Source organism: Bidens hawaiensis, unplaced genomic scaffold (assembly GCF_021521415.1).
Source record: "Bidens hawaiensis isolate Kalapana, Puna unplaced genomic scaffold, B.hawaiensis_p1.1 tig00005637_1, whole genome shotgun sequence".
In the NCBI taxonomy this organism is placed as follows: Eukaryota; Viridiplantae; Streptophyta; class Magnoliopsida; order Asterales; family Asteraceae; genus Bidens; species Bidens hawaiensis.
Genome location: NW_027491366.1, coordinates 1,102,724 through 1,130,640, shown reverse-complemented (window position 1 = coordinate 1,130,640; position 27,917 = coordinate 1,102,724). Strand labels below are relative to the sequence as shown.

The 27,917-nt window shown below is 34.6% G+C and overlaps 3 protein-coding genes across 3 annotated transcripts; all 3 read right to left on the bottom strand.

Annotated features, from left to right (window-relative positions):
- Positions 1–4,776: 4,776 nt before the first annotated feature.
- Positions 4,777–6,697, bottom strand: LOC143630337 (chalcone synthase-like). The gene is made up of 2 exons (XM_077099389.1): positions 6,448–6,697; positions 4,777–5,974 (listed from the first exon to the last, which is right to left on the bottom strand). Exons 1-2 carry the CDS (start codon positions 6,632–6,634, stop codon positions 4,965–4,967), a joined length of 1,197 nt encoding a protein of 398 aa, XP_076955504.1. The 5' UTR covers positions 6,635–6,697; the 3' UTR covers positions 4,777–4,964.
- A 14,523-nt stretch (positions 6,698–21,220) lies between these two features.
- Positions 21,221–21,899, bottom strand: LOC143630312 (uncharacterized). Its single transcript, XM_077099365.1, has 2 exons — positions 21,537–21,899; positions 21,221–21,406 (listed from the first exon to the last, which is right to left on the bottom strand). Exons 1-2 carry the CDS (start codon positions 21,897–21,899, stop codon positions 21,221–21,223), a joined length of 549 nt encoding a protein of 182 aa, XP_076955480.1.
- A 2,495-nt stretch (positions 21,900–24,394) lies between these two features.
- On the bottom strand, positions 24,395–27,190 carry LOC143630311 (uncharacterized). The gene is made up of 5 exons (XM_077099364.1): positions 26,995–27,190; positions 26,694–26,941; positions 25,994–26,549; positions 24,778–24,972; positions 24,395–24,693 (listed from the first exon to the last, which is right to left on the bottom strand). The coding sequence occupies exons 1-5, from the start codon at positions 27,188–27,190 to the stop codon at positions 24,395–24,397; spliced, it is 1,494 nt and encodes a 497-aa protein (XP_076955479.1).
- Positions 27,191–27,917: the final 727 nt, after the last annotated feature.

Here is a 27,917-nt window from a genome sequence, read left to right as displayed (position 1 = left end):
CACACATCTATTATTAGCTAAAATGGTTTGATGCTTTCATATAAGAAACTTCCTTATAAAAGAAGATAGTTGCATGTGGTAGTGTGTTTTGATATGACTATCAACATAAGTCAAAGGCGGTAATTCGCAAGAGTTGAGATATACTTAAAGACCCAGTTTTTATACATGGCCAATTATATGTCGTATTATGAAGAACCAAGAGTACATATTGATTTAAAATACTATTTTTAATAAAGAATGTAAAGTTACAAACAATTCAACAAATGTTCTTTACAAGAAAATATTTGGAAGCTTATGAAGTTTTTTTAATTAATATCTTTTTGTATTAATTTTATAACGTAATTTCATTAGTTGTAACTTTATGCATGTAAAAAGTATATTTTATTTGCTCATGTCAATCAATAGTTTACTTTTAACGAGTATTTGATTTCTATTTTTATACACCTACTAATAAATTAATATAGTAAAAAATCAAAAATTCAATTGTTAAATCCCAACAATATTTTTATCATAACTTTCCATTCCTTCCATTTATTTATTCTAATTATAAATATATATATATATGTATAATATATATATTATGTAGGAAAGTTAATGTACAAATAAAATTAACGTGTTAATTGTGAGAATCAAGTATAGTAATTATATATATATACAAGTAGAGTAATAATGTAATTACATCATAGTGTAATTATATTTGATACAAACCCTATATATATATATATATGATTATGATCATGTGAGAACTATTTTGAAATTGAGAACTAAAATTCTTTTTAAGAAAAATAAAAATAAAATTTAAAGCAAAAAAAACGCGAAAATTAAAAAGTGAAAAAACCAAACAAATTATTTTTCATCTCGGTTTCATAAAAAAATATCGGTTTAGCAAAATTATACATATATGTATAATACGAATTTCTTAATTTTATATTATGTTATTCTTTATATACATATTTAAAATTAAGATAAATGATAATGTATATATGTGTGCATTATGTGAATCGAGATTAAATAAAAATATACATATTTGTATAGTTAGGGTTTATTTTAGAAAATCGAGATGAATTTTTTTTTTACTTTTTTAAAATTTTTGATTTTTTATCGTTTTAAATTTTTTTATAAATTTTCTAAAGGGTTTTTTTTTTGTGGCCCGAAAATGGTTTTTAAAGTTCTCTCAGGATTCTCACACTACACACACACACACACACATATATATATATATATGTATGTATGTAAATATATCCGGTCATATTAATGCAAATTTTTATATATCTTCAAATAAATAAACATATATGATTATGTGATGATTTTACTAATTTCTACATGTGTAGTACATGTGTTGATAACCTAGTATGAGTATATAGTAAAGCAATAAATTTTTCAAACCCAAAATGGGGTTGGTTTAACCGTGTTTTGAACATTGTGTTTTAAGATTATGTATTTGGTGTTATAAATATATTCATTTTTTAAGTTCTATGCGTGGAGCTTCAAGTCATATTAATATTGTTTTAAAGTTATGTACATGGTTTGAGTTATGTACATGACATTTGAAGGTTTTGTGCATGATGCTTTAAGCTCTATACATGATCTTTTAAGTTTTGTAGAAGATGTCTTTAGTTTTGTATTTGGTGCAGAGCACCATGAACAGTACACAACATGTTTGAATTTGGTGTCCATATGCTAAAACGCCATGACCATGGCAAAATGCGATGTGTAACATGTCAAGACAACATATTCAACACCTCCCCCTCCCACCCACCCACACACACCGGTTTGCGAATGGGTGATGGAGAGGACCATGCTCAGAAACTTAAATGAGGGTTCATTAATATGATGGGTTCATCATTAAGCTGAGAGTCCCGACTTGGTTTTACGGAATTATAGTTTAAATCGTAGTTAATTCGGTTTTTGCTAAACACAATTTTTGCCTAAATACACATGGGACTGACCCATGTGTAATTAGTCTGGTTCCGGTTTGTACCCATTGTATGATTGGGTTGAAGAGAAGACCAAACTCTATGTTCTTTTTTCTAAAAGAGAATGCTAGCCTTATTACTCCCCCCGGTGGAAACGAACTATCGTTACTCGAAATTCATGGTGCACCCATCAACACGATGCATGGGTCGGTGATGTTGCTAGTCCAAAAACTAGTATACAAACAAAATTATAATAAGTTAAATAATTAGCACTCAGTAATATACACACTACATTATAATATATATTAAACATCTAAAAGATCTATATATACATATATATATATATATATGAAAACTATAAAAACATGACTAGACACCGACGTTCATAACTAGTCGGAAGTTTAAAAAACTTAAATCAAGCGACAACCAACACACCTCGTGAAGTCAAAGTGACTCGAAGAAAGTACACCTGAAAAGCATAGTAAAATAAAAGAATGTCATTCATTTAATATTGAACATGATGATGAGAGATCTAATTTTTAAGGTGGTGACTTACATAAACTTGAAAACATACTATGTAAGCTATGATATCCTATATAACGAATCAATATCAAAAACAGTCAAAAAAGTAATATACCAAACCAGTTAACCGACACTGGTATATCAAAAAAGTCATACTACATTTTCAAAGAAACACACCAATTCAAAACTTCATAAAAAAATAATATATATGTAAACTGTGTTTTAGTTCTATTACGTTTAATCTGAATTTGTAAACACAAGCAAACACAACTTCTAAAACCACCCCCACATACCTGCTACTAACAAAACCCACAACACAATATTACTCCAACAACATATATCGCTCTATTCGTAAATTATTTGTTTCGCAAAATGATTCAGATTAAAAAAACCACATTTTAGTTTCAACAACTTCTCCATCTTTCATGAATCATTTTATACAATAATAAACACACAACCATTGTCCAAAATAAAACTTGATTCACAATATATTGACAATAGTAGTATCACCTATTAAGTGTAATCACAAATTTTGTGAGATTATTTGCGTAGAAATCAAATTCCTATGTAGTCTCTAAACAATTAGAAAGAAATAAAAACAAATATGAAGAGTGTTGAATGCTTGTTGGAAATAATAAAATATAAATCAAATAAAATATAAGGAGTGTTGAATGTTTGTTGGAAACAATATTATAATAATAATAACAACAACAATATGTCATGGTTAGTTGGTCTATGTAAAAACTCATGGTCGTATAACTAACAACAACATCACAGAAAAACTGAAGGGATTCACGCGAAGTCCATGCATACATCCATAAATACTCATCGACTTCGTCTATAGGGTTATCGGTGACGAGTTGTTTAAAGGACAAAGTGCATTTTTGTATGGCCGTTACTCTTTTTCATCCTCATGTTGTACCCTCTTCAAATCATTCAAAATTTTCTTCTATGCCAGCTACAATTTTTAAAAATAAACGGTTCGACATACGAAACATATCTCGGAATATTTCTTTTGATGTATTTCGGCTTGTGGACGAAGTAATCTTCCATTAGAACTCGGTGACTTATTTCGCTATCACATGACACGTATCATTTTTTAGATGCGCTGATATCTTCTTCTGCTTGTCGGGCAAGATCATAGAGAAACGGGATACTACTATATCATTGGAGAATTCTTCATCGTAATTGTCGGGTGGGATATACACGGGAAGAAAATTTAAATTTAATAGAACATGAACAAGAAATTTCATTCGATTCAAACAAACATGAACAGAGCCCCCATTTGTTCAATTATGTCCGTGAAGTTCAGTAATGTGTTCATGAACGTTCGTTCACGTTCGCTTGTATATGTTGTTCATAAAAATTTTTCGTACATTTATTTATTTATCTAAACATATTTATTACCCCAGGCATAAAATGAGACACTATATTTTCACAACTTTTCACATTGTTCCATTCATTTCCCATTATTCACATTGATTAATGCATTGACTTCAATTCTACGCTCCGCCGATTTTATTTGTGTTTGTGAACGTTTGTGAACACATTCATTTCTTTAATGAATGAACACGAAAATAAAATCTTGTTAGGTAAGTGTTCATGAACCATTCATAAACAAATTATTTCCTTAACAAACAAACATAAACAAGACATTTTTCATGTTTATTCGGTTTGTTTATAGCCTTAAGTGCAATGCATTTAGCATACAAATGGAGGGTGATGTGACTGAGTACTTTAAAGAGAGAGACATGACATAATGGGATTAGCGGTTGTAATGACGTGGCAAAAATCCTACAAATGATTTCACCTACCATCAGGTTCTTATGTGTAAGAGAACCACTCGTTCTTCTCTAAAACGTCTTCGATAATAAAAAAAATCAATTAAGAACCTTTATGACTTTTGTTTTTTAATTAGCCCAATATTCTATATTTCTACCAATCTTATAAAGTGATAAACAAACTCATTCTTTCTTTTTAATGATCGACTAAAAAGATGTTAACTGTTAAACGAAAAAGATAAATATGCAGATGATTCATGAACATCAAATTCATTTGAAGAATTAGTTTTACCCCTTAGAACCGCAATGGTGAAATATTTTTTAAGCAATGAAGATGCATTTTGTTTTGCCATATTCAGTGTAGTTCGTTTTTATAATTTCATGTAATTTATTTTATTGATTATATTTTACCCCCACTGAGTTAAATGTCTGGATCTGCCACTGGTCTACGTTGTATCCTTTCATCTTAAATGAACATTATTCTTTTATCTAAATTTAGCCGAGCTAAAACTAGATTAATTATAATAACAATATTAATACGTTGCAAATGAAATGACTAAGTTTTTCAGTACCTATTTCGTAGGAGAAAGTAGAACCATCTAAACACAACTACAACAGGTTACATTAATTATATCCATACATAAAATTACACATAGACGATACACAAATAGTAAACATAAACAGAAAAACCTGTGATACATTTATTTAAGTAAAACAGACGAATCATTTAATATTGCCTTCAAAGTTATGGGGAAATTGGCATGGTAGTTGGGACACTATGTAGGACCACAGTCTCAACTGTCAAACCCGGTCCGAACCCAAACAGCACACCCCAGTCCAAACCCTCGCCGGTTGTAGCAAGACCCTCTTCCGCTGACTTCTTCCTCATCTCATCAAGAATAAACAAAACACAAGCACTTGACATGTTTCCGTACTCACTTAGAATATGTCTGGTGGCTCTCATCTTCTCCTCTGTCAGTGAGAGCTTACTCTCCACCTGATCCAGGATCGCGGGACCTCCCGGGTGCGCGATCCAGAAGATCGAGTTCCAGTCAGATATACCCAGAGGTGAAAACGCTTGAACCAACGCCTTCTCTATGTGTTTGGAGATCAACCCGGGCACATCTTTGAGTAGATGAAATGTAAGCCCCACCTCACGCAGATGACCGTCGATCGCGCCTTCTGAATCAGGTAAAATTGTCTGGGCGGCCGAGATCATTTGGAACAGCGGGCGCTCAGTTTCCAGGTCCGGATCGGACCCGACAATAAGCGCAGCCGCGCCGTCCCCAAACAAGGCCTGACCGACAAGCGAGTCAAGGTGCGTGTCGGTCGGGCCTCGGAAGGTGACGGCAGTAATCTCGGAGCAAACAACAAGGACACGCGCGCCCTTGTTGTTTTCAGCGAGATCCTTCGCCATACGGAGCACCGTCCCGCCCGCGAAACAGCCTTGCTGGTACATCATGAAGCGTTTCACGGACGGGCGGAGTCCGAGTAGTTTGGTGAGCTGGTAATCGGCACCAGGCATGTCGACACCCGAAGTGGTGCAGAAGATGAGATGAGTGATCTGTGACTTGGGTTTACCCCATTCTTTGATGGCTTTAACCGCGGCTTCTTTACCGAGTTTTGGGACTTCAACCACCACCACGTCCTGACGGGCGTCCAACGATGGAGCCATGTACTCGCATAGGCTGGGATGCTCTTTAAGATACTCCTCCGTCAGATGCATGTATCTCTTTCTAATCATTGACTTGTCACCTGCAAATTATTCCATGCACCTAACTTAGTTATTATTAACTAAACGTCAAATCCCTAATGCTAGTGGCCATTATAAAATAAAGCAGTCAGAGTCAGCTATACACTTCACATCTGACATCTAGTTTGACACAATTTCAATGGCCGTCTAAGACCTTGTGAGATGCTATCCCATCTCATGGAGCCTCATAGAGTTAGGAACACCACACCGCCTAGTAGGGGAAATGGATGGAAGGACTACTTTTTATAATAAATATAATAATAAAATAATAATAATAATAAGATAATGACTTGACGTAGCTCTAGCATAAATGCATAACGCTCTTTTTCTTCCTTTTCCTCCACTATACACATGGTCTTATTTTTTGTTTTCTTTAATGAACGGCCATTTAATGATATGAAACCAGATGTGACAGTGTAGGCATAGCATGACTCTTAAATAATAATAATAATAATATTATTATTATTAAGCTTACACATGCGCTTGAATTTCTCTTTGAGTTGAACCATGTGTTCGCTATTGGTGATTCGAAAGTAATAGTCGGGGTAGTCCGCTTGGTAGAGGCAATTAGAGGGAGTAGCGGTGCCGATGGAAAGAATGGTGGCTGGGCCTTTGGCTCGTTGAGCCTCTCTAAAGGCAGCAATATCAACAGAAGAGGCCATCTTACTTTGCTTGATCTCCGGCAGGTGGAAAGGAAGAGAGAGCGGAGAGATCGGGAAATCAATGCAAATGTTGATGGTGAATAAGAGGGTTCAGTTGGTGTTTATTATATAGAAGATGAGGTGGTAGGTTTGCTATACGTGTCACAAATTTTCGTCCAAGTATCCTACTTACTTTTATGAGATATTAAATTATATTTTATGTTGTTAAAAATATATAATTATTTATAATAGTAAAAGAAAGAAATATATATAAAAATCTCAATGAAACTTCGTTAAAAAAACTAACTGATGTATTAATTTCGATACCCTCCTCTATGTCGCGCGCCTAACAAATACGAGCAATGATATGTTTTCGAGACATAAGGTGCTTTCTTCTGTTGAGGGACCCTGTCCCATTATAAACACCGGTATTCTATTACTAATGTTTAAAACTTAAAAAAAAAAAAAAAACTAACCGATACTAATAAAGATATATTGGATCATAAGATAGAAAGGATTTTTGTGTAGAAGACTTAGATCACCGTTCGTGTTCGAGAATTATCTCATTACTATCTCAATTTAATGGGCAATGGTTATTCACATATCTTTTTTGGTTATTCACACACTCTCTTAACACATATATTATCTTTATATACACCTTATAAATGGTGTATAAATAACACATTCCATTCAATGCCATTTAGAGGGTACAGGCTATATAGCTCCCAGTTAATATCTCCCAGTACAGTACTGACTACACTCCCACCGCATTCTAGGTATTTAAATATATGTAAATGTAACTATTAATTTTCGGTTGAACAAAGGATTTCTCAAACAAGCATAATAAGGATTTTATATTTTTATTATTTTATTACTATTACTATTAATTTAAAATATACTTTAATTCTCACAAGTATATTATAACTAGTATAGTATGAGTATACTGTTAAGAGGTACCTATTTAAAGGTACATGTCGATTTTATTAATTTTTTTTTTTTTTGAAATCAAGTTGTGAGAACTGTTGTCCAAGTTATCAAAACATAATCGTATATTTTATCAAAGCTACCTCATTTTTTTTTATAAATTGGCAGTGTGTACCCTTTTCATTTTTGTCATTGCACTTGGCTCTTTGTATCTACGTCTCGATTTAACTTGTTTAAAACCAAATTGTGAGTAACAAGGTACACATAACTGAAGTACAAAAATACATATTATCAAAGCTATCTTACATGATTTTTATATAAAGTGATGCCACTTACCTTTTTCGTTAATCTAATAATATTATGTAATGCTTTATAACATTTTGAATATGCATGGCATTGCGGCATACTAATTTTTATTGATGTTTCGGAAAAAAGTTTCTTTTTTTTTCAAAATCGACCTCAAATATACTTTACTTTTTTGTTCTCTACCACGACAAACCGAATCGATAATGTTCAAACAAATTCAATACTGATTTGGTATTCGTTATTATGGTTTTGGTATAAATTTCATTGAAAACAGAGTTACATTCAGAATAAGTGTCTTTTTGATATCGTAAGATATAACGAGTACCAACACCATACTGGTGACTTGATTCATCCTTCGAGACAATATCTATATGCCGTGGCAAAAAGAAAAAAATCGTAGCAAAATCCGTAAAAAAACTTAACAAAATAAGTATTAAAAAATGACTCCATAAAGATGGTAGCAAAACTCATAGCAAATATGCGAAAATAAGTATTATATAAACGACTTCAAAAAATTGGTAGTCAAATCCATTGCAAACTAGAGAAAATATGTATTATGAAAATAACTTTAAAAAGTCAGTGGTAAAATCCATAGCAAACTTAAGAAAACACGTATCATATAATTGATTCCAAAAAGTTGGTAGCAATATCCGCAGCAAAATCAAAAAATAAATATTTAAAACCTCATAAAATAAACTTTAATGCAGATAATATCGATACTGACTGAAATCGTGTTGGTTCGTCGCCGATGTTCGGTGTTTTGTCCTTATTTTTAAATTTTATTATGTTTTGTTGTGGCTTACACATTTATGTTTACGATTTAGTGCCGTTAATGCAAACTTCATTATCTCAATCATTTATTTATGCATTTCACTTGATTAGAATTAATTAAGTGTGTCAGTTATTGCACAAACATTCACATAGCGGTAATTCGGGAATTACCAAATCACGGGAATCTGACCCCGAACGTTGGAGAAATATAAAATAATATCTCAGGCATATGTTTATAAATTTATCTATGTGAATCACATGTCAAATGATTATGTGTATAGTTCACAGCTTGTTTCATGAAATTGCAATCCATTGCGTGTAAGTTGTACGTGTTTGGCTTTTATAATATACTTTTTAACAAAAATATCAACGAGTCTTTATTTTATTGCTTGGGTTAGTATTTTATTCATAATGTTTCGTGATAATCCATCTTGGTGTTAAAATTGCTCATGTGAGTCAAAACTCGTTTAATAAGAGACTATTCATGTAAATGTTAATTAAAATAACATTAAAACAAAACCCCCAACTCTAATCCCTCCTCCCACCGTCGAAAATCTGCCTCCATCCCTCTTTATCGACCCAAACCACCAACAAATCATAATCGTCTTCAATCAACCTTAATTCTTGCAATTGGTGGTATCTTCGAGTGATTCTCGTCATTCCTAACACTAGATGGTAAGTTTTATGCATTGGTTTCATGTTTTTGATTAGTTATTGTAAAACCCTAGATGATAAATCTTTGAAATATTGATGATTATGATGTTAATTAATGAATTAGAACCCTAGAGATGACATAAACATGTTAGGGTTTGAGTTTTGATGACAACAGTTGACTGACAGATCTGTTCTCGTTTATTGTTTAGTCTGTAACTGGATTATACTTTATTGTTTGTGATCTATTCTTGTTTCCATGATGTTCTACTTTGAGTCTAGGTTACAGAAAGTCATGAATTGTAATTTTTAGACGAATTTTGAATGGTTTTTATGATTTTACAAAAACATGTGTCAAAGCTGATTCGGAGAGTCGAATCTGGTCTGTTTTCCCGACATCATAACTCTTTTATGACAAGTCCAAATAGGTTTGTTCCACTTATGGAACTTCACATTTTGAGTTAAGATTTTAACCTAATTGGTCTTGCTTGATTTGGATTAGTATTGTGGCTTAACCAACTCAACACTTTTTGTTGCGCAATATGCTGAATTGTTTATACCTATCTGTAGTGATTGGAATTATTTTGGTTTTTTTATGTAAGATAAAATTATAATAAACATAGTTTGAGAAACCTAGTCTATTTATGTTACTGTTTTAAAAGTTTCATAGTTTATTTTCATGATTTGCACAAGCAATAAAATATACCTTTGCATGCTAAAATTTGTCTTGCGAATTCTGCATCTACTCATGTGTTTTGTGAGGAGATGCTTGTTTATTTGGCCCATACATGATGTATGAAACATGTTATAACTAATTTACACTTCTGACATTGGTATAATTACCAACCGGTCATCCGGTCAAACTTGTTGCATTGTGAGTCATTACATTTACTTTTTGGTTATTGTTTATAAACTTATTGAATTGGCAGGTTTCTTTGAATATGTTGTATGCCTTTTTTGATTTAACAATTTCGACAACTTACATAATATGTTTTATAATATGTTTTAAATATTTCTAGCTGAGTTGGAACGAGAATAAAGAGCAGGTTGGAACGAAAAGCAGAAAAAAAATGTCATGTTGAATAAAATTGAAGAAAATGGGAGATTATATGCTCAAATAAATGAGAAACCTTGCGATTGTCATGAAACCGGCTAGAAATATTTTAACCAAGTTGAGATATATGGGTTGATGTTGCAAAACTAAATTTCAGTTTTTATTGTAGTACTTTTGGATATTTTATGTTATTTGGTTTGGATTTTTATTTTTGATATGGTATTTTATAAAACTTGAATATATTTTTTATCAGGAAAAATGGAAAAGATTATTAAAAAAATATTAAAAACGTCTATACAAAATCTATAGCTAAATCTGTAGCTAAAACCTTCATCAATCTGTTGCGAAAGCATGCGAATTTATGCAGCTACATTCATAGCAAAACTCAATCAAAATCTGTAGCTAAATTTAATAGCAAAAACCATAGCCAATTCCCGTAGCCAAAGTTGTTGCTGAAAGTCAGTAGCAAATTCCGTAGCTAAAAAATTCTGTAGCAAATTTATGTAGTTATATATCGTAGCAAAATTTTGTAGCTAAAAGTTCGTAGCTAAAAAAAGTAGCAAAATTTTGTAGCTAATAATTCGTAGCTAACAATCCGTAGCCAACAAATTTGTAGCAAAATATGTAGCTATTGTAACTAAAATAATGACGTCTCTTTGGGTATCTAAGATCATTGCAAAATTCCGATTCCATAGCAAAAACTCTTAGCAAATAAGTTAGCTACGAGACTTGTACCTGAGGATCAAGCCCGCGGTAAATCCCGTAGCAAAACCTGTTTTGCTACATATTTGCTACAAAATTGGCCATAGCAAATACATCTTTTTGTAGTAGTGTCTTCTGCTCATCAAGTTTTTCGTCCTCACGCTTCCATTCGAGAGCTCTTCTCCCAAACAGAAGACCATGAGTTAATTCTCTACTTTTAACATGTCTCGTATATTCTAGTTTCACTTTTACTAATCAGCACCATCATCCCCACGCATTTTTCTTTTCGTCACTGCCATGAACGTTAAATGTGGTTAGACCATATATTATGGTTCATTTTGCTCATTTTCCATCATTTCACGTCCGTGTCATCTCAGCTTTTCCTCTATTATGCAATCCTATTACTCAACCCATGTTATGGGTCATTCTCCATCATTCTTTATTTTCTATTTTTCTTTTTATTTAATACAATTTATCTGTTATATCAAATAAATTTTAAATTTATACTATTTATAAAATAAAACTTAAAAAATCAATATAAAACAATGAACCTAAATCGGTATTTATAAAATCAATATTAAACAATGAAGCTAAATCAGTATTTATAAACTAAAATCAATTTTAAAAATTAATATTTATAATAAAACCATAACCCTTCATTTTCTTTGTCTCCATAAATCCATCACCCCAAAGGATATTTCATTACAAGATGTCTTTATTGTTCCTTGTGTTACATTCCAACCTATGAAGAAACATGTCGAGACGCGATTAAATTTGTATCATAGCTTAAAGACACTAAATAATATAAGTGTCAATATCTAATTTATTTTATTCATATTAAAGTACAATAATGTCATTTAAAAAATAATTAAAATAAACCAAAACTATTACATTTATCTCAATTCAATAAAGTATTTTTATTTTATTCTAAGGTCCAATCTAAATTCTCTACTTCAATTTATCTAAGATATGCGTAAAAATAATTTACAAACAACACATATTAAGAGTAACTACAATTTGATATAATAGTAATAACAATCGATAAAATATAAACAATTTCTTTCGACATGTGCATTACAACAATTAGTATAATAATAAAATAAATGTGTCATTTCCCCTTGACCCAAAAATGGTGTCAAGTTACTCTAACGCCGTATGATCATACTATTAGGATGAGGATGAGATACCAATCAACCATAACACGGTAAACACATAATCATATAAGCTTTAGCAACTGATCGAGTAATTACACAATCATGCAAATAATGGAATTGTGTTGAGTATATATAAATAATATGATACACGATAGAGTTTTGTACGCATAGAGTCCCCAAAACTAAAATATAAAAAAGGGGATATGACTACTCACATTTGTTCTTTGGTGAGTTAAAGAAATAAATGAGAAGTGAGAGAATAAGCAAGCCAATCAAACTTAATTGAAAAATCCTAAAAAATTCATAACAATAACCATAATTAATATTTAAGATTAAATGAACTAAAGTTACATAAAATAACGATGTACAACTCTCGTTATAATGAAAATGAGAGATAAGCGAATTGACTTAGTTTTAATTAAAATATTCTAAAAAATCAAAATATAAGTTATATTATTTAAAACGAACTGAACCGAACAAGAATTATTTATTAATTCCTCATCTAACTCTAGTTATTGAAAAAGTTATAGTTAAACTAGTGTTAGTTCGTGTCTGACCCGGATGTCAGTATGAGATCGAATTCGGGTTTAACATATTCAAAACATTGAGATAAGAATAAAATGTAAAATAAAATGGCCGATAGCTAATTCGAGTCAATTCACTGAGAAATTGAAAAGCCCGAAATCAAACTAACATAAACCCTAAACGGGCCAAACTGAAATTGACCACCGAAACCCCATCAGTCATTAAAATTGATTGTGGATTTTCATTTAGAATATGAAAACGAACAACTTTAATGCTTACAAATTACCTGGAAAATCGACGGAATAAGCAGAGCCCGAAAAGATGAACAACTTGGACTTTTAAGGTCATAACTAGCAAAATTGAGTAATTGGGCATCAAGAACGTGAAATAATGTAAAGGGACTTGGGGTAAACAATTAGCTATAGCTATGGGTGATTTATATAGCATCAATTGAGCTTAGGGGACAAGAAAACCGTCATTAATGGGAAATTAGTCAGAAATGATAATAATTGAAGAAATCACCAAAATTAACGGAATTAAAGCAATTCGTGTTCCTTACTCCAATGAATCAATGGAATATGCAAAGATATGATGCCAATACATATTCCAATCATTCTATAAAAAAGATACACGAAATCGAGCTACCAAAACAAGCGAAACCAACGCTAAATGAAGAAAACATGTTTGTCGATCTGACGCCCTGTTGCGCATCGCGACTGGCTTAAAAAACCCCCGGAAATATTCATATGTTTGATATTTTACAGTTTTTCCCCTGTACTTTCTAAAATGTGTTTTTTAATGGTAAATAAGCAATTTTAAGCGGGTAAATGGATCTAAAATACCGAATAATATAAATGAATAATATTGTCATAATATACTTAGATAACCATCCAAATATCTAAACTGGCTAGGTTTTTAGATTTAAAAATTAACAAATGTTACAATATTCCATACTTTTGGGAATTTCGTCCTGAAATTAAGGAAAAGCTACGACAAAAGTTGTTTAATAACCTAAAAGAAACTTTTAAAGCATTTTTTTAAATAAAAAAAAAACATTTAACATAACACAGAAATTCAAGTGGAACATGAAACTCTACAACCAAGAATATGGTAATAACACCTTTATATAGATTGTAAATAATAAAACTTAACCAAAAGTCTGATGAACCAGATTTAACCTATGAACCCTAGATCAATCAATCGCTCAGTCCGTTTATTGATCGATCAATTAACATTAGGGCTATTGAAGAGCAGGTCAAGACGAACAGGATTGTATAAATAATTACCTACAATGATGTCTATACAAGGGTTAACTAGAATACGGTAGTGTTAGCTAGAACCACATCAAGAACATGATACATCAGATCTTTATAATGTAATTAGCTATAGGGGTAATGTTGGTGTTAGTGCACGGTTTGTGACTCATGATTTGCAGTTAAAGTATTCAAGGATAAAGTATTTGATAGCTACGTAAAAGGGGGAGTCTGTTAGTGCACGGTTTCATTGTCCGTAGCGATCAAATAGATTATAGATAGTCTAGATTGAATATTTATTGTAAATGGCCCATTCACTATGGTTTGTATAGCGAATGAGGTCCATTCGTTAGTGATCTAGGCTAGTTCATTAATGTATAAGTCCATTCGTTATGGAAGCATAACGAATGAGGGCTAGTTCGTTAAGTTATTACCATTCGTCATGGAATGTTGACGAATGGAGTCTAATTCGTTATGGAGACATAACGAATTAGAGTTAACTTAACGAATGGAGCATGTGGCCTATAAATAGGTGGTTCCATGCTCATAATTATGTGAGATCACACATATGAGAGGTGTGAGGTCCTAGATCTATTATTTATCCTCTCCATAACTTATTATGTAATTTATCCATTATTGATCAATAAACCGTATTTAAAGTATTCATGTTCGTATTGTATAATCGATGTATCGACATGACTAGATCCATGGCGGGTTCTCTTATTTGGTATCAGAGCAGGGGCTTCTCTCGGTACATAGATTAAGGTATGAATCTAAGTTTTTTGTGTTCATCGTGTTCTTCGGGTTTTGGTCAGATCTGGAGTAAATTAATGTGTTATTGGTGGATTTGTTGGTGAATTTGTGTTTATTGATGGAAGAGGGAACTTCTTGTGTAATTTGGGGTTAAGTTATGGTGTATTGAAGGATATGCCATGGAAGAGCATGGTCACCATTTTTGATCATATTTGGATCAATTCATTGATAGTTAAGTCAAATTGATGGTAGATTTGTGTTAGTTAAGGGAAGACGAATCTACTGGTGTAATTTGGTGTTAATTTATGGTGAATTGAGTGATTCACCATGGAAGAGTATGTTATAGTTTGATTCTGTTTATGATGATTCAGTTGTTGTTAAGTTATTTGGATGTTAGATTCGTGTTCAGGATGAAAAATCGAGTGTTCGGTGTGATTTTGGTGGTTAATTATGGTGTTTTGAGGATTTCAGCATGGATGAAGCTTCAAATTTGCAGATTTCGGCCAGATCTGGGTTTTTCGGGCCACTGTAATAGATTTTTCCGGCGAATCACGTTTTTCCGGCGAGCTGTTCGGATCTAACCACCTGATTCGTTAGTTACTATAGCTAATTCGTTAAGGAAGTTTAACGAATCTACTGTAGCAATTCGTTATGGAAAATTTAACGAATTATGTTAATTCGTTAAGGTAATTCGTTAAAGTTATGATAACGAATTAAGGTAATTCGTTAATGTAATTCATTAAGTTAAAGATAACGAATTAAGTTAATTCGTTAAGGTAAGTGTAACGAATTAAGGAGATTCGTTAAGTTAAGGGTAACGAATTACGACTAATTCGTTATGTATCATGAATTGGAAATCTTAACGAATGGGAAGCCATTTGTGTAACTGTTCAAATGAATTAAGATGGTGATTTATAACGAATTGAATAGATTCGTTAAGTGTGTAACGAATGGAGTGAATATTTATAACGAATTAGAGAGGTGATTCGTTAAAAAAAAAATTCTTGCGCGAATATTTTCCTGAATACTCCTCGTAAGTGAGATTTCATTCTCGAAAATTTTGGCGATAATATTTATTTTTCGAAAATTTTCGGTGAATTTTTGGCGGGAAAATCGGGAAAAATTTTCTTAATCGAAATTTTTTTGGGATGTTCCTAATGTATTGGAGACTCTTTGTGCAAATTTTGGTAATATATTTTCCGGCCGACTTTTTACGCGTTTCAATTGGCCGAGGGGGAGCCCAAGAGTAATTTAAAGAGGAGCTTATTAGTTATATGTGAAGATTGTTCAAAGACCTTGCTTATTTTGTCAAGAAAAGGGGGAGATAAAAAAATTCATTTGAGTTTATTTAGCTTACATCTTCCCACGTTTGCAAGGTTTCTTGAAAAATTACTGCATTTCGGGTGGTAATTTATGGCGACAAAGCTACGTTTAACTGAGTTCAAGACTGCAATTGTCTTTTTGATTGGTGATTGATTTGTTCTAGATTGAAACCTGATTATGTGGGATACGAGTGTCTGTTCGTTTACTTCTTTCTGAGGGACTTTGCTCCTGACTATGTTGGCTACGAGTAAATGGCTGATTACTTCTGTTTAGGGGGACGATTCTCGAACAAGTTGATCTTATTGAAAAATATACGAGTCTTGTCATTGGATTGAAGAATTTGATCATTTGGGATTTATTAATGGAGATTGGAACTCTGAATCTTATGCCCAAACATTAGTGCATCTTTGCGAATGGGATGTGGAAGAGCTTCAAAGGGTATATTTGGGATACACGTTATCAAGAGAGGGAAAACCGAAGTGAAAGATGTTGAATGATCGAGTTGTTCACGAAGATCTGTGACGAGGTTAAACGTAAAGATATGTTTTCTTTACCGGTGCTGACAGATAGCTGATGACTTGCTGATGATTGTTAAAAGATTAAACCATATCATACGCCAGTGGATGATCGGGATGATCTCCAAGAGTTGCTCACTTTGAGGGGGAGATCTAATATGGGAAGCTACAAGTTATTGGTTTGCTGAAAAAGATTTAAAGATTGTTTATCTACACAAGCCCGAAAATCATCAGTCAAGGGGGAGTCTGTTAGTGCATGTTTTGTGACTGGTGATTTGCAGTTAAAGTATTCAAGGATAAAGTATTCGTTAGCTACGGAAAAGGGGGAGTCTGTTAGTGCACGGTTTCATTGTCCGTAGTGATCGAATAAATTATAGATAGTCTAGATTGAATATTTATTGTAAATGGCCCATTCACTATGGTTTGTATAGCGAATGAGGTCCATTCGTTAGTGATCTAGGCTAGTTCGTTAATGTATAAGTCCATTCGCTATGGAACCATAACGAATGAGGGCTAGTTCGTTAAGTTATTACCATTCGTCATGGAATGTTGACGAATGGAGTCTAATTCGTTATGAAGGCATAACGAATTAGAGTTAGCTTCACGAATGGAGCATGTGGACTATAAATAGGTGATTCCATGCTTATAATTATGTGAGATCACACATGTGAGAGGTGTGAGGTCCTAGATCTATTATTTATCCTCTCCATAACTTATTATGTAATTTATCCATTATTTATCAATAAACCGTATTTAAAGTATTCATGTTCGTATTGTATAATCGATGTATCGACGCGGCTAGATCCATGGCGGGTTCTCTCAGTTGGCGCTGCTATGAGGGTACTATCTGTGCGTTTAATTGAATTATGATGATCTTTTAATTGTATAATCATAAACGGGTTTAAAGACAGCGAAGTATAATCAGTGATACGGATCAAGTTGATTATTGTTTCCAAATTAAATACGCCGGTAGGCCGAAATAGGAAAAGGGATCATAATGCACAAAACAATTTCCATGTTGGAGACGAGGATTTAGTCTCATGCAATATAAACGGGTTATCGGTTCCGGATAAACAAGTACTTGGATTTGGGTTAACGGATGGAAAGGGTTAATAACATAATAATATAACAGAATTTGCAATTAGGATCCTGAGCTATAAGAATGATGATGTGTGTTTAATGAATGCCATTTTTAAATAACTCACAACTAGCTTTAAATTTATGAAACGGAAATCCTAACGAATCCACACACAACCGGCAAGTGTACCGATCACTAATAGTATAGACCTAAGGAAGTCCGAGTATCGAACACAAGGACACGAGAAAACATACTTAATACTTAACCCTAACCAAGACTCACCTAAGAATAATATAATTTAAATGATTTTTTAATTATTAACTGCTTAACCTAACTTACTTTAATTAACTTAAAAGACTTAACTTAAGAAAACTAGACGAAACTGTGAGAATAAACTTATTAATGGGGAAAAGGTCTACCTAGGTAAGAATCATATTGAAGGTATAATAAGCTAATGGATTGTAGAATCTCAAGACACCGGTTCCTAAGGATGACACAACTAAGGTTTACTCAAGAAAGCTAGATCACCTCTCAGTCTCACTAACAAACCCTAACCTACACTTAGTTGATTTTAAAAACTAACCGGGTAACGAATTGTTAAAGTGCTCTAATGCCGACTCTCCTCTCGGTCTCACCGACACACTACCCTAATGGAGACGAATACTACGCAACAAAGGATAGAGGAACAATTTAGTTTAACTTAAACTAGGTCAACTAGTAGCTCACAAACCCAAACCCGACAAGAACTGAACCCGCTCTCGCGCGATCCTAATCCTAACAAGTAAAAGCTATGAGATGACCCTACTTCCTATCACCTCTCGGTCTCTAAGAAGGTGCTTACCCACTGATTTTAACTAATTAATATACCCAAATAAACCCTACGGTTGTACACCCCGCAAACTATCTCTAAACACAAAGTAAAGAGTTTAAACAAGCTAAAATCAACTAAAACCGATTCAATCAATCAAAGCAAGAGTTAATTGAGTATTATTAATCAAAACACAGCCACTAAACACAACCTAATTCAATGTTAAGCCAAACTTTCAATAGCAATTCAAGTCATATTGATCAAACAATCCAATAAACTCATTAAAACCGAACAATAATCATCAAACCTAGGTAGAACTAACAAGAGTAGCTATTTATAACTTTTGGACAGCAGATAATAATCATAATTAAGCTCAAAGTATCCATTAAAAACTGATGGGAACTTTTTTCAAAGTCTAAAACTCAAAAACAAACTCACAAACGTTAAAACAAGCAAAACCGACAACCGGAGGATAAAAGATAGAACTGTAAGCTTGTACTCCTTGGTTTCTCCTCTAAAGCAGGTGTGGTGGCTGGAAATATGGTGTCCAAATCGTTCATAGGGTATAAATCCTTTATATATATGTTTAAACATCTCTTTCCTAATATAAAATAGGTTAAAACAAGTCCACAAGGCCCACAAGAAGACAAAATAAATGGGGTAGCTGATTCCTAAGCATTCTTGGCAGCCTTTGGGACATGTGGGATGTCGCATAGCACGGGCATGGATGCCTCACCTGGTCGAGTAGCGCGGACAGGTCCTGGGTGCTCGTTTCTTCGTTTTCTGACTCGTTTATCTTTAAATGCGCATACCAGCTTCATCCGAATCCCGTTTGAGCTGATTCTTTCTTCATTAAACTCATTTTTTCGCTCTCTTCAACATGGGACCTATCATATACACAAACAATTAATTTCATGCAAGAACAAGTTATATTCGTTAACGGTTTACGCACAAAACGACACAAAAACGGGATAAAACGCTATGTGTTTTGCAACGCATCAAATGAAGAAAAAATAGAATTAAAGTATATTTTAGGGTAAAATTGTATCTAAATCAAAGTTAATTATATATATTAAATAGATATAATGATCAATTAAAAATAATAATAATTACTCGATAAACGCGATGTATATTTATTTATTGAAAATTTGTCGAACATCGAACGGGTCGGGTAAATAGATAAAAATATTAAATGAAAAAATCCGAGTTTTTACAGTATCCCCTAATTTTGGGAATTTCTTCCCAAAATTAAAGAATACCATAACAAAACCTTTAAATTTTGAGGAAAGAAAAAATTTAAATATAATTTTAAAAATTAATCATAATACGGAACTTTGAATAGCCACAATAACGCTCCAAATGAAAATCCGATAAGGACACTTGTATATAGGATGTACCAGCGACGTATCCACCAAATTGTACGTATTATGATTTCAATGCGAGGACTTGGATAATTATGTTCCGGACCATAATTACTTTCATCGTCGGATGGTCCACATGATTCGTCTAATCGTGTGGGTTTACAAAACGTTTGAAAATATCATTTCAATAGAAATCTTTTAGGGAAAAGAGTTATGAGTGAGACAAAAGTTTATAGTTTAATAATTTAAAATGGGGAATTTTGTAAAACAACCTTTCGATAATCTTAAACTTTACTCGAGAGACATAACAATAGAAAATCTTAATTAGTACTTCAATAATTCATGAAAACGTTAATCCAAAATTTATTAGAGAGTTGATACTAGACAGAAATCAAATTAGATAAGATAGAAGACGACGAGCGTAAAAGTCTTCTAGTAGCTCGAATTCTCAGTTGCGCATGACTTGAAACCTTGAAACTTGAGCATATTGAACCATTTGATCCATAAGAGCTTGAGTAGGCGAGGTAGATTGATTTGGCATTTCATGGATAAGTTGAGCTTGAACGGTTCACGAGAGTGTTGCTTGATTCGAGTAGGCTTGGTAAACTTGAGCTTACGGGTACGGAACTTGATAGGTTTGGGTTAAGTATAAATGATCTTGCTTGACGAGATGAGCTTGAAGGACTTGGGATTGATAGGTTTGGACTTGATGGGTAATGTAGTAGGGTGTAATTATAGTTTGAGTTTTGAGTGAAGCAAACAAGGAATAAAGTTGCAAAAATTTAGAAATTTAGTGTAGTGCAAGTGACTTGAATGGTAAAGAATGGGTTAAAATTAATGATGGATTATGATAATGTGATGATATTAGGATGATTTTAAGGTTTAATTTGGTTACAAGGGTGAAAAAATGATGGATTTGGTGAAGAAAGAGTTTAGGGTTCGTGGGTTTTGGGTAAGGGAGAAAGGGAGTTTTGAAAATTTGGTGAAAAAGTGGTATAATGTAGTAAAAAAAACTAATATGTATAGACCGGCCGCGCTGCGCGATCACGGAAGGGCTCCTGGTTGTGCAGCGCTGTGTCCCCTTGGCCTGCACTTCTTCCTCGCATCGCGCGAGAGGGTTACTCATTTTGTCGCGTGGCGCAACGAGGTATTTTTTCCATAAAGTTTCGAAATTTTGAAGCCTTTTTGCCTTAGAAAATATTTCAAAAAAATTACAAAGTCTTTTTACGTCCATTTTATGTCATTTTTACGTGCAAAAATTACCTGGAACCTCTAAATTCTCGTCAAATCCTCTCTTAATGATGGTGATGATTCCTAGAAACAACTCAACGACGAAAACAAAACTACAAAAACTATTGTTAGTGACTCAAAGAAAATAAATAAAATATACAAACTCTACACTTGAGTACTCAGGAACCTCTTTGTTGACTTAGTTTGATGGATCCAAATGAGTTTCATCCGCCTCGTTTGAATCCTCCGGCCCTCCAAGATAATGCTTTAAACGATGACTATTCACTTTCCATGGCGTTCCATTGTTCGGATTCTTGAGCTCCACCGCTTCGTACGGGAACACTTTTTTCACCAAATTCGGTCCGTCCACTTTGATCCCAGTTACCTGCAAATAACTTCAAACGAGCGTTAAATAATATTACCTTATCACCTTTCTTGAAGTCTTTACCTCCCCTCAAACGCTGATCATGCAACACTTTCGTCTTTTCCTCAATATCTAACGATCAAGAATATACCGCATCATGAAGTTCCTCCAACTCATGAATTTGAAAATATCTCTTCCTTGAGGCCTCGGTAAGATCTAGATTAACCGTCTTCAACGGCCAAAACGCTCGGTGCTCTAACTTAACGGGAAGATGACATGATTTACCGTAAACTAGCATAAACGGTGTAGTACCCAACGGTGTCTTATACGCAGTTCTGAATGCCCATGGTGCGTCATCCAATCTTTCCGACCAATCTTTCCGACTTATTCCCACCGACTTCTCTAAAATTCTCTTCACCTCTCTATTTGCGTTCTCTACTTGACCATTCGTTTGAGGATAGTAAGCGGTAGAGGTGGGATCAGTCACTCCATAACAAGCTAATGCCTTTTCCATGACGACTTTGCAAAAATGAGTGCCTCGATCACCAATAATCGCCCGTGGAGTACCGAAACGAGTAAACAACTTTTTGAGAAATTTCACAACTCTCGCATCATTTGTGGCCAATGCTTGGGCTTCAACTCACTTGGAAACATAATCTATCACCATTAGGATATACTTGTAACCACCGGAAACAGGAAACAGTTCCATAAAATCGATGCCCCAAACATACAAAATTTCAAGAGTTTGTATGGGGTTTAGGGGGGGGGGGCATCTCATTCTTCGATGAAATATTACCAGTGCTTTGACAAGCATCAAACGTCTTAACAAACTCCACCGCATGTAAGGCCCCGATCCCGGTGCCCTACTTTGGCATTGGATTTAATCATAAACACAGTTCTAAATATCAGAGTGAATTAAAACTTTCGCGGAATAACATAAAATTCAACCATTCATTACAAACATCATAACTTGTCTTTTTAAACATAATGTAAATTATAGCATTCAAAAAATCATGATAAATCTTCATATGACAGCCTCTTCAATCCTGCCATGTGTCCTTCTCAAACCAATTGTCTCAGTCTGTTAACCTGCATGCATACTAAAAGTCAGCTACGCTGAGTGAGTACTAGTTAATCAGGCAACATACATTATATTCACATACTTACGTAAATACGTATCAGAAGATATGTACCTTCATCTTTCCTTACATACTTACATACATACATACTTTCATACATATACGTTTTAAAGAGCATTCCGCCCTATAACCTTCGCATATATTATTAGGGTATGTTCCCTACATTTGCGGACATTATTAGGATCCATTCCCTACATTCGTAGATATTATTAGGGTCTGTTCCCTACATTCGCAGATATTATTAGGGTCTGTTTCCTACATTTGCAGATATTATTAGGGTTTGTTCCCTACAATCGCATATATTATTAGGGTATCCCTACTTAAACCATACCTTTCATCCGTGCTACAACCATACATACCTTTCTTTATATAATCATACTTTCGTACATACTCGTTTCATTTCGTACTTTCATACATTCATATTTCATAATAGGCATACTACATATTACTTCCCCTGTCGATACGTGCAATATCCGAAGATCGTTCACGCACCGACAAGTATTCATTCATAACATTCATACATACTATCATATTTATCATTGTAGCACACTTACCATTTATGGTATGTTTATTAACATTCACATTGAGTTTGAACACAGCCCTGAAAACATGACAAGGAAGTGGGGCTAGAAACTCACCTGAGTCCTGTTACGTTTACCGTTATTGGTTATTCCTTTCTTTAGTTGTGCGCGCTTAACTGTATATCAATTACACGTATCAATTTACTATCACCACTCATAAAGTTCGAGGGCTTCTTTGTAACTAATCCATTTTATCTTAAGTCCAGGGACCTTTCTATCATTCTTTCAAACTTTAGTTCATCATCCAGTTCGTCATCCAGTCCTTTAACGAATGGACTCCTTTGTTATTTCTTAACGAATGTGTTCTCTCATAACGAATGGACTCATTCGTTATTTCTTAACGAATGGAACTTTATAACGAACTGGTCTTTATAACGAACTGACCTTTATAACGAACTGGCCTTTATAACGAATTGGGGTTCATTCGTCAGTTCTCCATTAACGAATCACTGAACAAATGACTTAACGAACTACTGCTAATTCGTTATTTCTTCTTAACTAATGGGCATAACGAATTACTTGTTAATTCGTTATTATTCCGTTAACGAATTAGGGTTAGGTCAGAAAATGACATAAACATTCTCTGACATTCCCTTATCCTCGTACGTCGCCTTTCCGGCGTCGTCGTGCCGGAAAAACGGGCGGTAGCCGGAAAAGCGTATTTTACCCCCATTTTACACTGTTTTTCACCATTTTACGTCCCGTTGGATCCAGATCTGAGCTAGGGTGACCCTGAGCTCATCTTTTGATCAGTTTATACCCGAATCCATCCGGATCTTATGACTTTAACGGTTTAGGGCGTCGGTTCATCGTTTTGCGACTAGATCTAGCGGGTTTGGATCCATACAATATCATACTATCATTACCTCAGGTCGGGATCGGTTCTTCTTCTTGGTTTCATTTAGGGAAATAGAGAAATATGAGAGAGAGCTTAAGTGTATGTTTTTATGGTGTATGGAATGAGTCGAATGGATGGATTAATGAGTAATTTATGTTTATATATTATGGGTCATGGGCTTAAGCCCATGGTCTTTTCTTACTTCCTTTTTAATCCAAGTCCATAACCCATATCCATTTAACCCAAAACTAGCTCGACTCATAATACTCATATTTTATTTTATTAACCGAAACGAGAAAATGGGATGTTACACCACATCTTTCATAACCGACGACCAATAAAAACCACTATCAAATACCTTCTGAGCGGTGACATGTGCTCCATGATGACCTCCCGTTAAACCTTCATGGACATGTTTCAAAATATCCAACCCTTATTCTTTCGTCACACATCATCTAAGAATCCGGTCACCACCAATCTTGAAGATAAAAGGATCATCCCAAACATATCGAGCAAAATCCCGATAAAACTTCTTCTTTTGTTGCGTAGTCATTCCCTTCAACGCAACACCGGTAGATAAATAATTAGCAAAATTAGTAAACCATGGCATACCTTGCTTTTCGACCATAACAAAATCAATCGACTCATGTGGGAATCTATCACTAATATCTTCTTCACGAATCTCCTCTCTATTTGGATCTTCTAAACAGGAGAAATTATCCGGCGCTACATTCTCCGCCCCATTCTTGTCTTTGATTTATACGCCAAACTCGGAAAGTAAAAGAATCCACCGTAAAAAACGAGGCTTTGCGTCTTTCTTGTGAAAGAGATAACACAAAGCTGCCTGATCGGTAAAAACGGTGGTCTTCCAAAGCACAAGATAGGACCGAAACTTGTCAGATGCAAACACAACGGCTAACAGTTCTCTTTCGGTGGTGCTGTAGTTATCTTGGGCATCATTCAACGTCTTGCTTTCATAATAAATTGGGTGAAAATGTTTCTCATGCCTTTGCCCCAAAACCGCCCCATCTGCATAATCACTCGCATCGCACATGAGCTCAAAGGCAAGTTCCAATCGGGTGACACGAGAATAGGAACACTCACGAGTTGCTCTTTCAAGAACTTGAGCGCCTTCAAACAATCTTCATCGAACACAAAAGGAACATCTTTCTCTAATAGTCGGGTCATCCGGTGAGTAATTTTTGAAAAGTCTTTAATAAACCGCCAGTAAAAACCCGCATGACCAAGAAAGTGACATTTTTTCCAATTTAACATCAACTTCTTTTCAATGCACCTTTTTAACATCTTCTCAAGAATACCCAAACACTGATCGAAAGAATTATCGTATACCAAAAAATCATCCATAAATAACTCCGTGGACGTCTCTATCATATCCTGGAAGATGGTCACCATACAACGCTGAAAAGTAGCCGGAGCATTACACAACCCAAACGGCATGCGATGATACCCAAACGTGCCATACGAACATGTAAAAGTCGCCTTCTCTTGATCTTCCAGAGCGTTTGGAATATGAAAATAAACTGAAAAATCATCAAGAAAACAATACAATTGCTGACCTGCGAGACGCTACAACATGTGATCAATAAACGGCAATGGAAAATGGTCCTTCCGAGTGGCATCATTCAAACTCCGATAATCAATACACACACGCCAACCGGTAATCGTACGCGAAGGGATAAGTTCATTATTTTCATTCATAACAACCGTCATCCCCCTTTCTTTGGAACAACTTGGGTCGGACTTACCCATGGTGAATCTGAAATCGAGTAAATCATTCCGGCATCCATCAACTTTAAAACTTCTTTCCTGACAACCTCTTGCATCTTTGGGTTAAGACGCCTTTAGGGTTGAACCGCTGGTATATACTCGTCTTTCATCAAAATCCGGTGGGTACAATAAGCGGGACTAATACCTTGAATATCCGAAAGTCTCCATGCAATCGCCCCCTTATGCAACTTCAACACTTCTATCAACTTTGAATTTTCTTCCTTCATCAACTTGGAAGAAACAATAACAGGCAAATTCTAACCTTCTTCAAGGTAAGCATACTCCAAATGTGACGGAAGAACTTTTAATTCCAATGGATCGGGTTTTTCTACATTTTTCTCACAAATAACCTCACTACCCTCCATAATCTCCGCCAAGAAAGAAACATCATCCACGACTTCTTTTGCCAACTCTTTGTCCACATCCATCTCAACAAGATTGACTCCATATATGTAATCAAGACATGTGTCAAAACTTGGAATAAAAGAGTTAAGAAAATAGACCGAATGGCATGGATCACTAAAATCATCATGATCACCCGGTTGCTTTATCGATTTAGCAACATCATAAGTAACATTCTCATTACCAACCCTAAGCGTGATCCTCCCATCATATACATCAATAAGTCGCAAAAACGGACGACCAAGAATAATGGGAACCCTTTCGTCGGCCTCTATATCAAGTACCACAAAATCCACCGAAAACACAAATTTGTCCACTTTTACTAGCAAATTCTCAATAATACCCCTTGGATATTTAACCGAACGATACACCAATGACAACGACATGAAAGTCGGTGTAAGCTCGCCCAACTCCAACTTCTCATACAACGAATATGGCATAAGATTAATACTAGCACCCAAATCCACCAACGCTTGACTCATCATATCACTTCCAAACATACACGGGATTGTAAACACACTCGGATCCGACAACTTTACTGGGTTCCGATTCAATACTACCTCCAAACAATCTCCGTTAAGAGGAATTGATGAGACCTCCCACAACCGATCTTTTCTCTTGAGCAAATCTTTCAAAAATTTCGCATACTTTGGCATGTGTTTGAGATCTTCAATAAACGGAAGATTGATCTTCAGCTGTCGGAACATATATAGAAAATGCCCGTATTCCCTCGTGTACTTTTGATGCTTTAGACAAGCGGGATACGGGACATGGGCAAGATTAATGATGTGTGGTGGCCGGATTTCAACTGCTTTTTCTCAAATTTTGGCTCAATGATTGATGTTTTGTCATGTGTCTTACCCAGAACTTCCATCTCAATCTCTTCATCTACCACTTCCTCATCTTCAACTTCAACCCTTTCTTTAACTACCTTGGGACCCAAAACCATTCCGCTACGAGTATTAATGGCTTTCAATTGAGCGGCCGGATTCGGTTGAGTAGTACCAGAAAACTGTCCACGAGGCTTTTCGTTGAGACGTCGAGCAATATTGCCCATGGACCTTTGAAGATCAAGAAACCATAATTTTTTATTCTTGAACAGTAGGTCGTGATCGGCGAACTTTTTCTGTATAGCTTGATCTCTCTCCGGGATTTGCTTCATCATATCCTCTAAACGTCCTATTCCACTATTCAAATCATGCACATTATTTTAAATATTAGTACCATTGTTATTATTATTATTATTGAATACTGACTTTGTCCTTGATTATAAGAATTTTGAAAGCCAGGTAGTGCGGCTGATGGACGCCAATTGGAGTTATTCTGATTTAGGTTCTTGTAGGTGTTCCAGTTTTGATTGTTGTTGTAATTGTTGGGAAACCTATTCTGACCAGCAACAAAATCAACCTCTTTATTCATCAACGGACACTCCAAAGTACCATGTCCACTCCTACAAAACTCACACTTATCCACTTTTGTCTTATGTTTTTTCACCTCTCTAGTTAGTGATTCCAAAGAAGCAGCCACACTAGTATCCAGATTAACTTGGTGTACACCTCGAGCAGATGAGGATGTATTACTGACGAGAGTGAAATTCCCGCAATGTGGCCCTTTGGCGTATTCTAATTGAGCAAAGCTTTCAAACATCTCGTTACATTCGGTAACATTTTTCTTATCCATTAGATTTCCTCCCGTAGCCATGTCGAAGCGAACTTGGGTTTCGTAGTTCAGCCCATTGTAAAACTTCTCCAAGAGAGCCCATGGTGTGAGACCATTCTATGAAC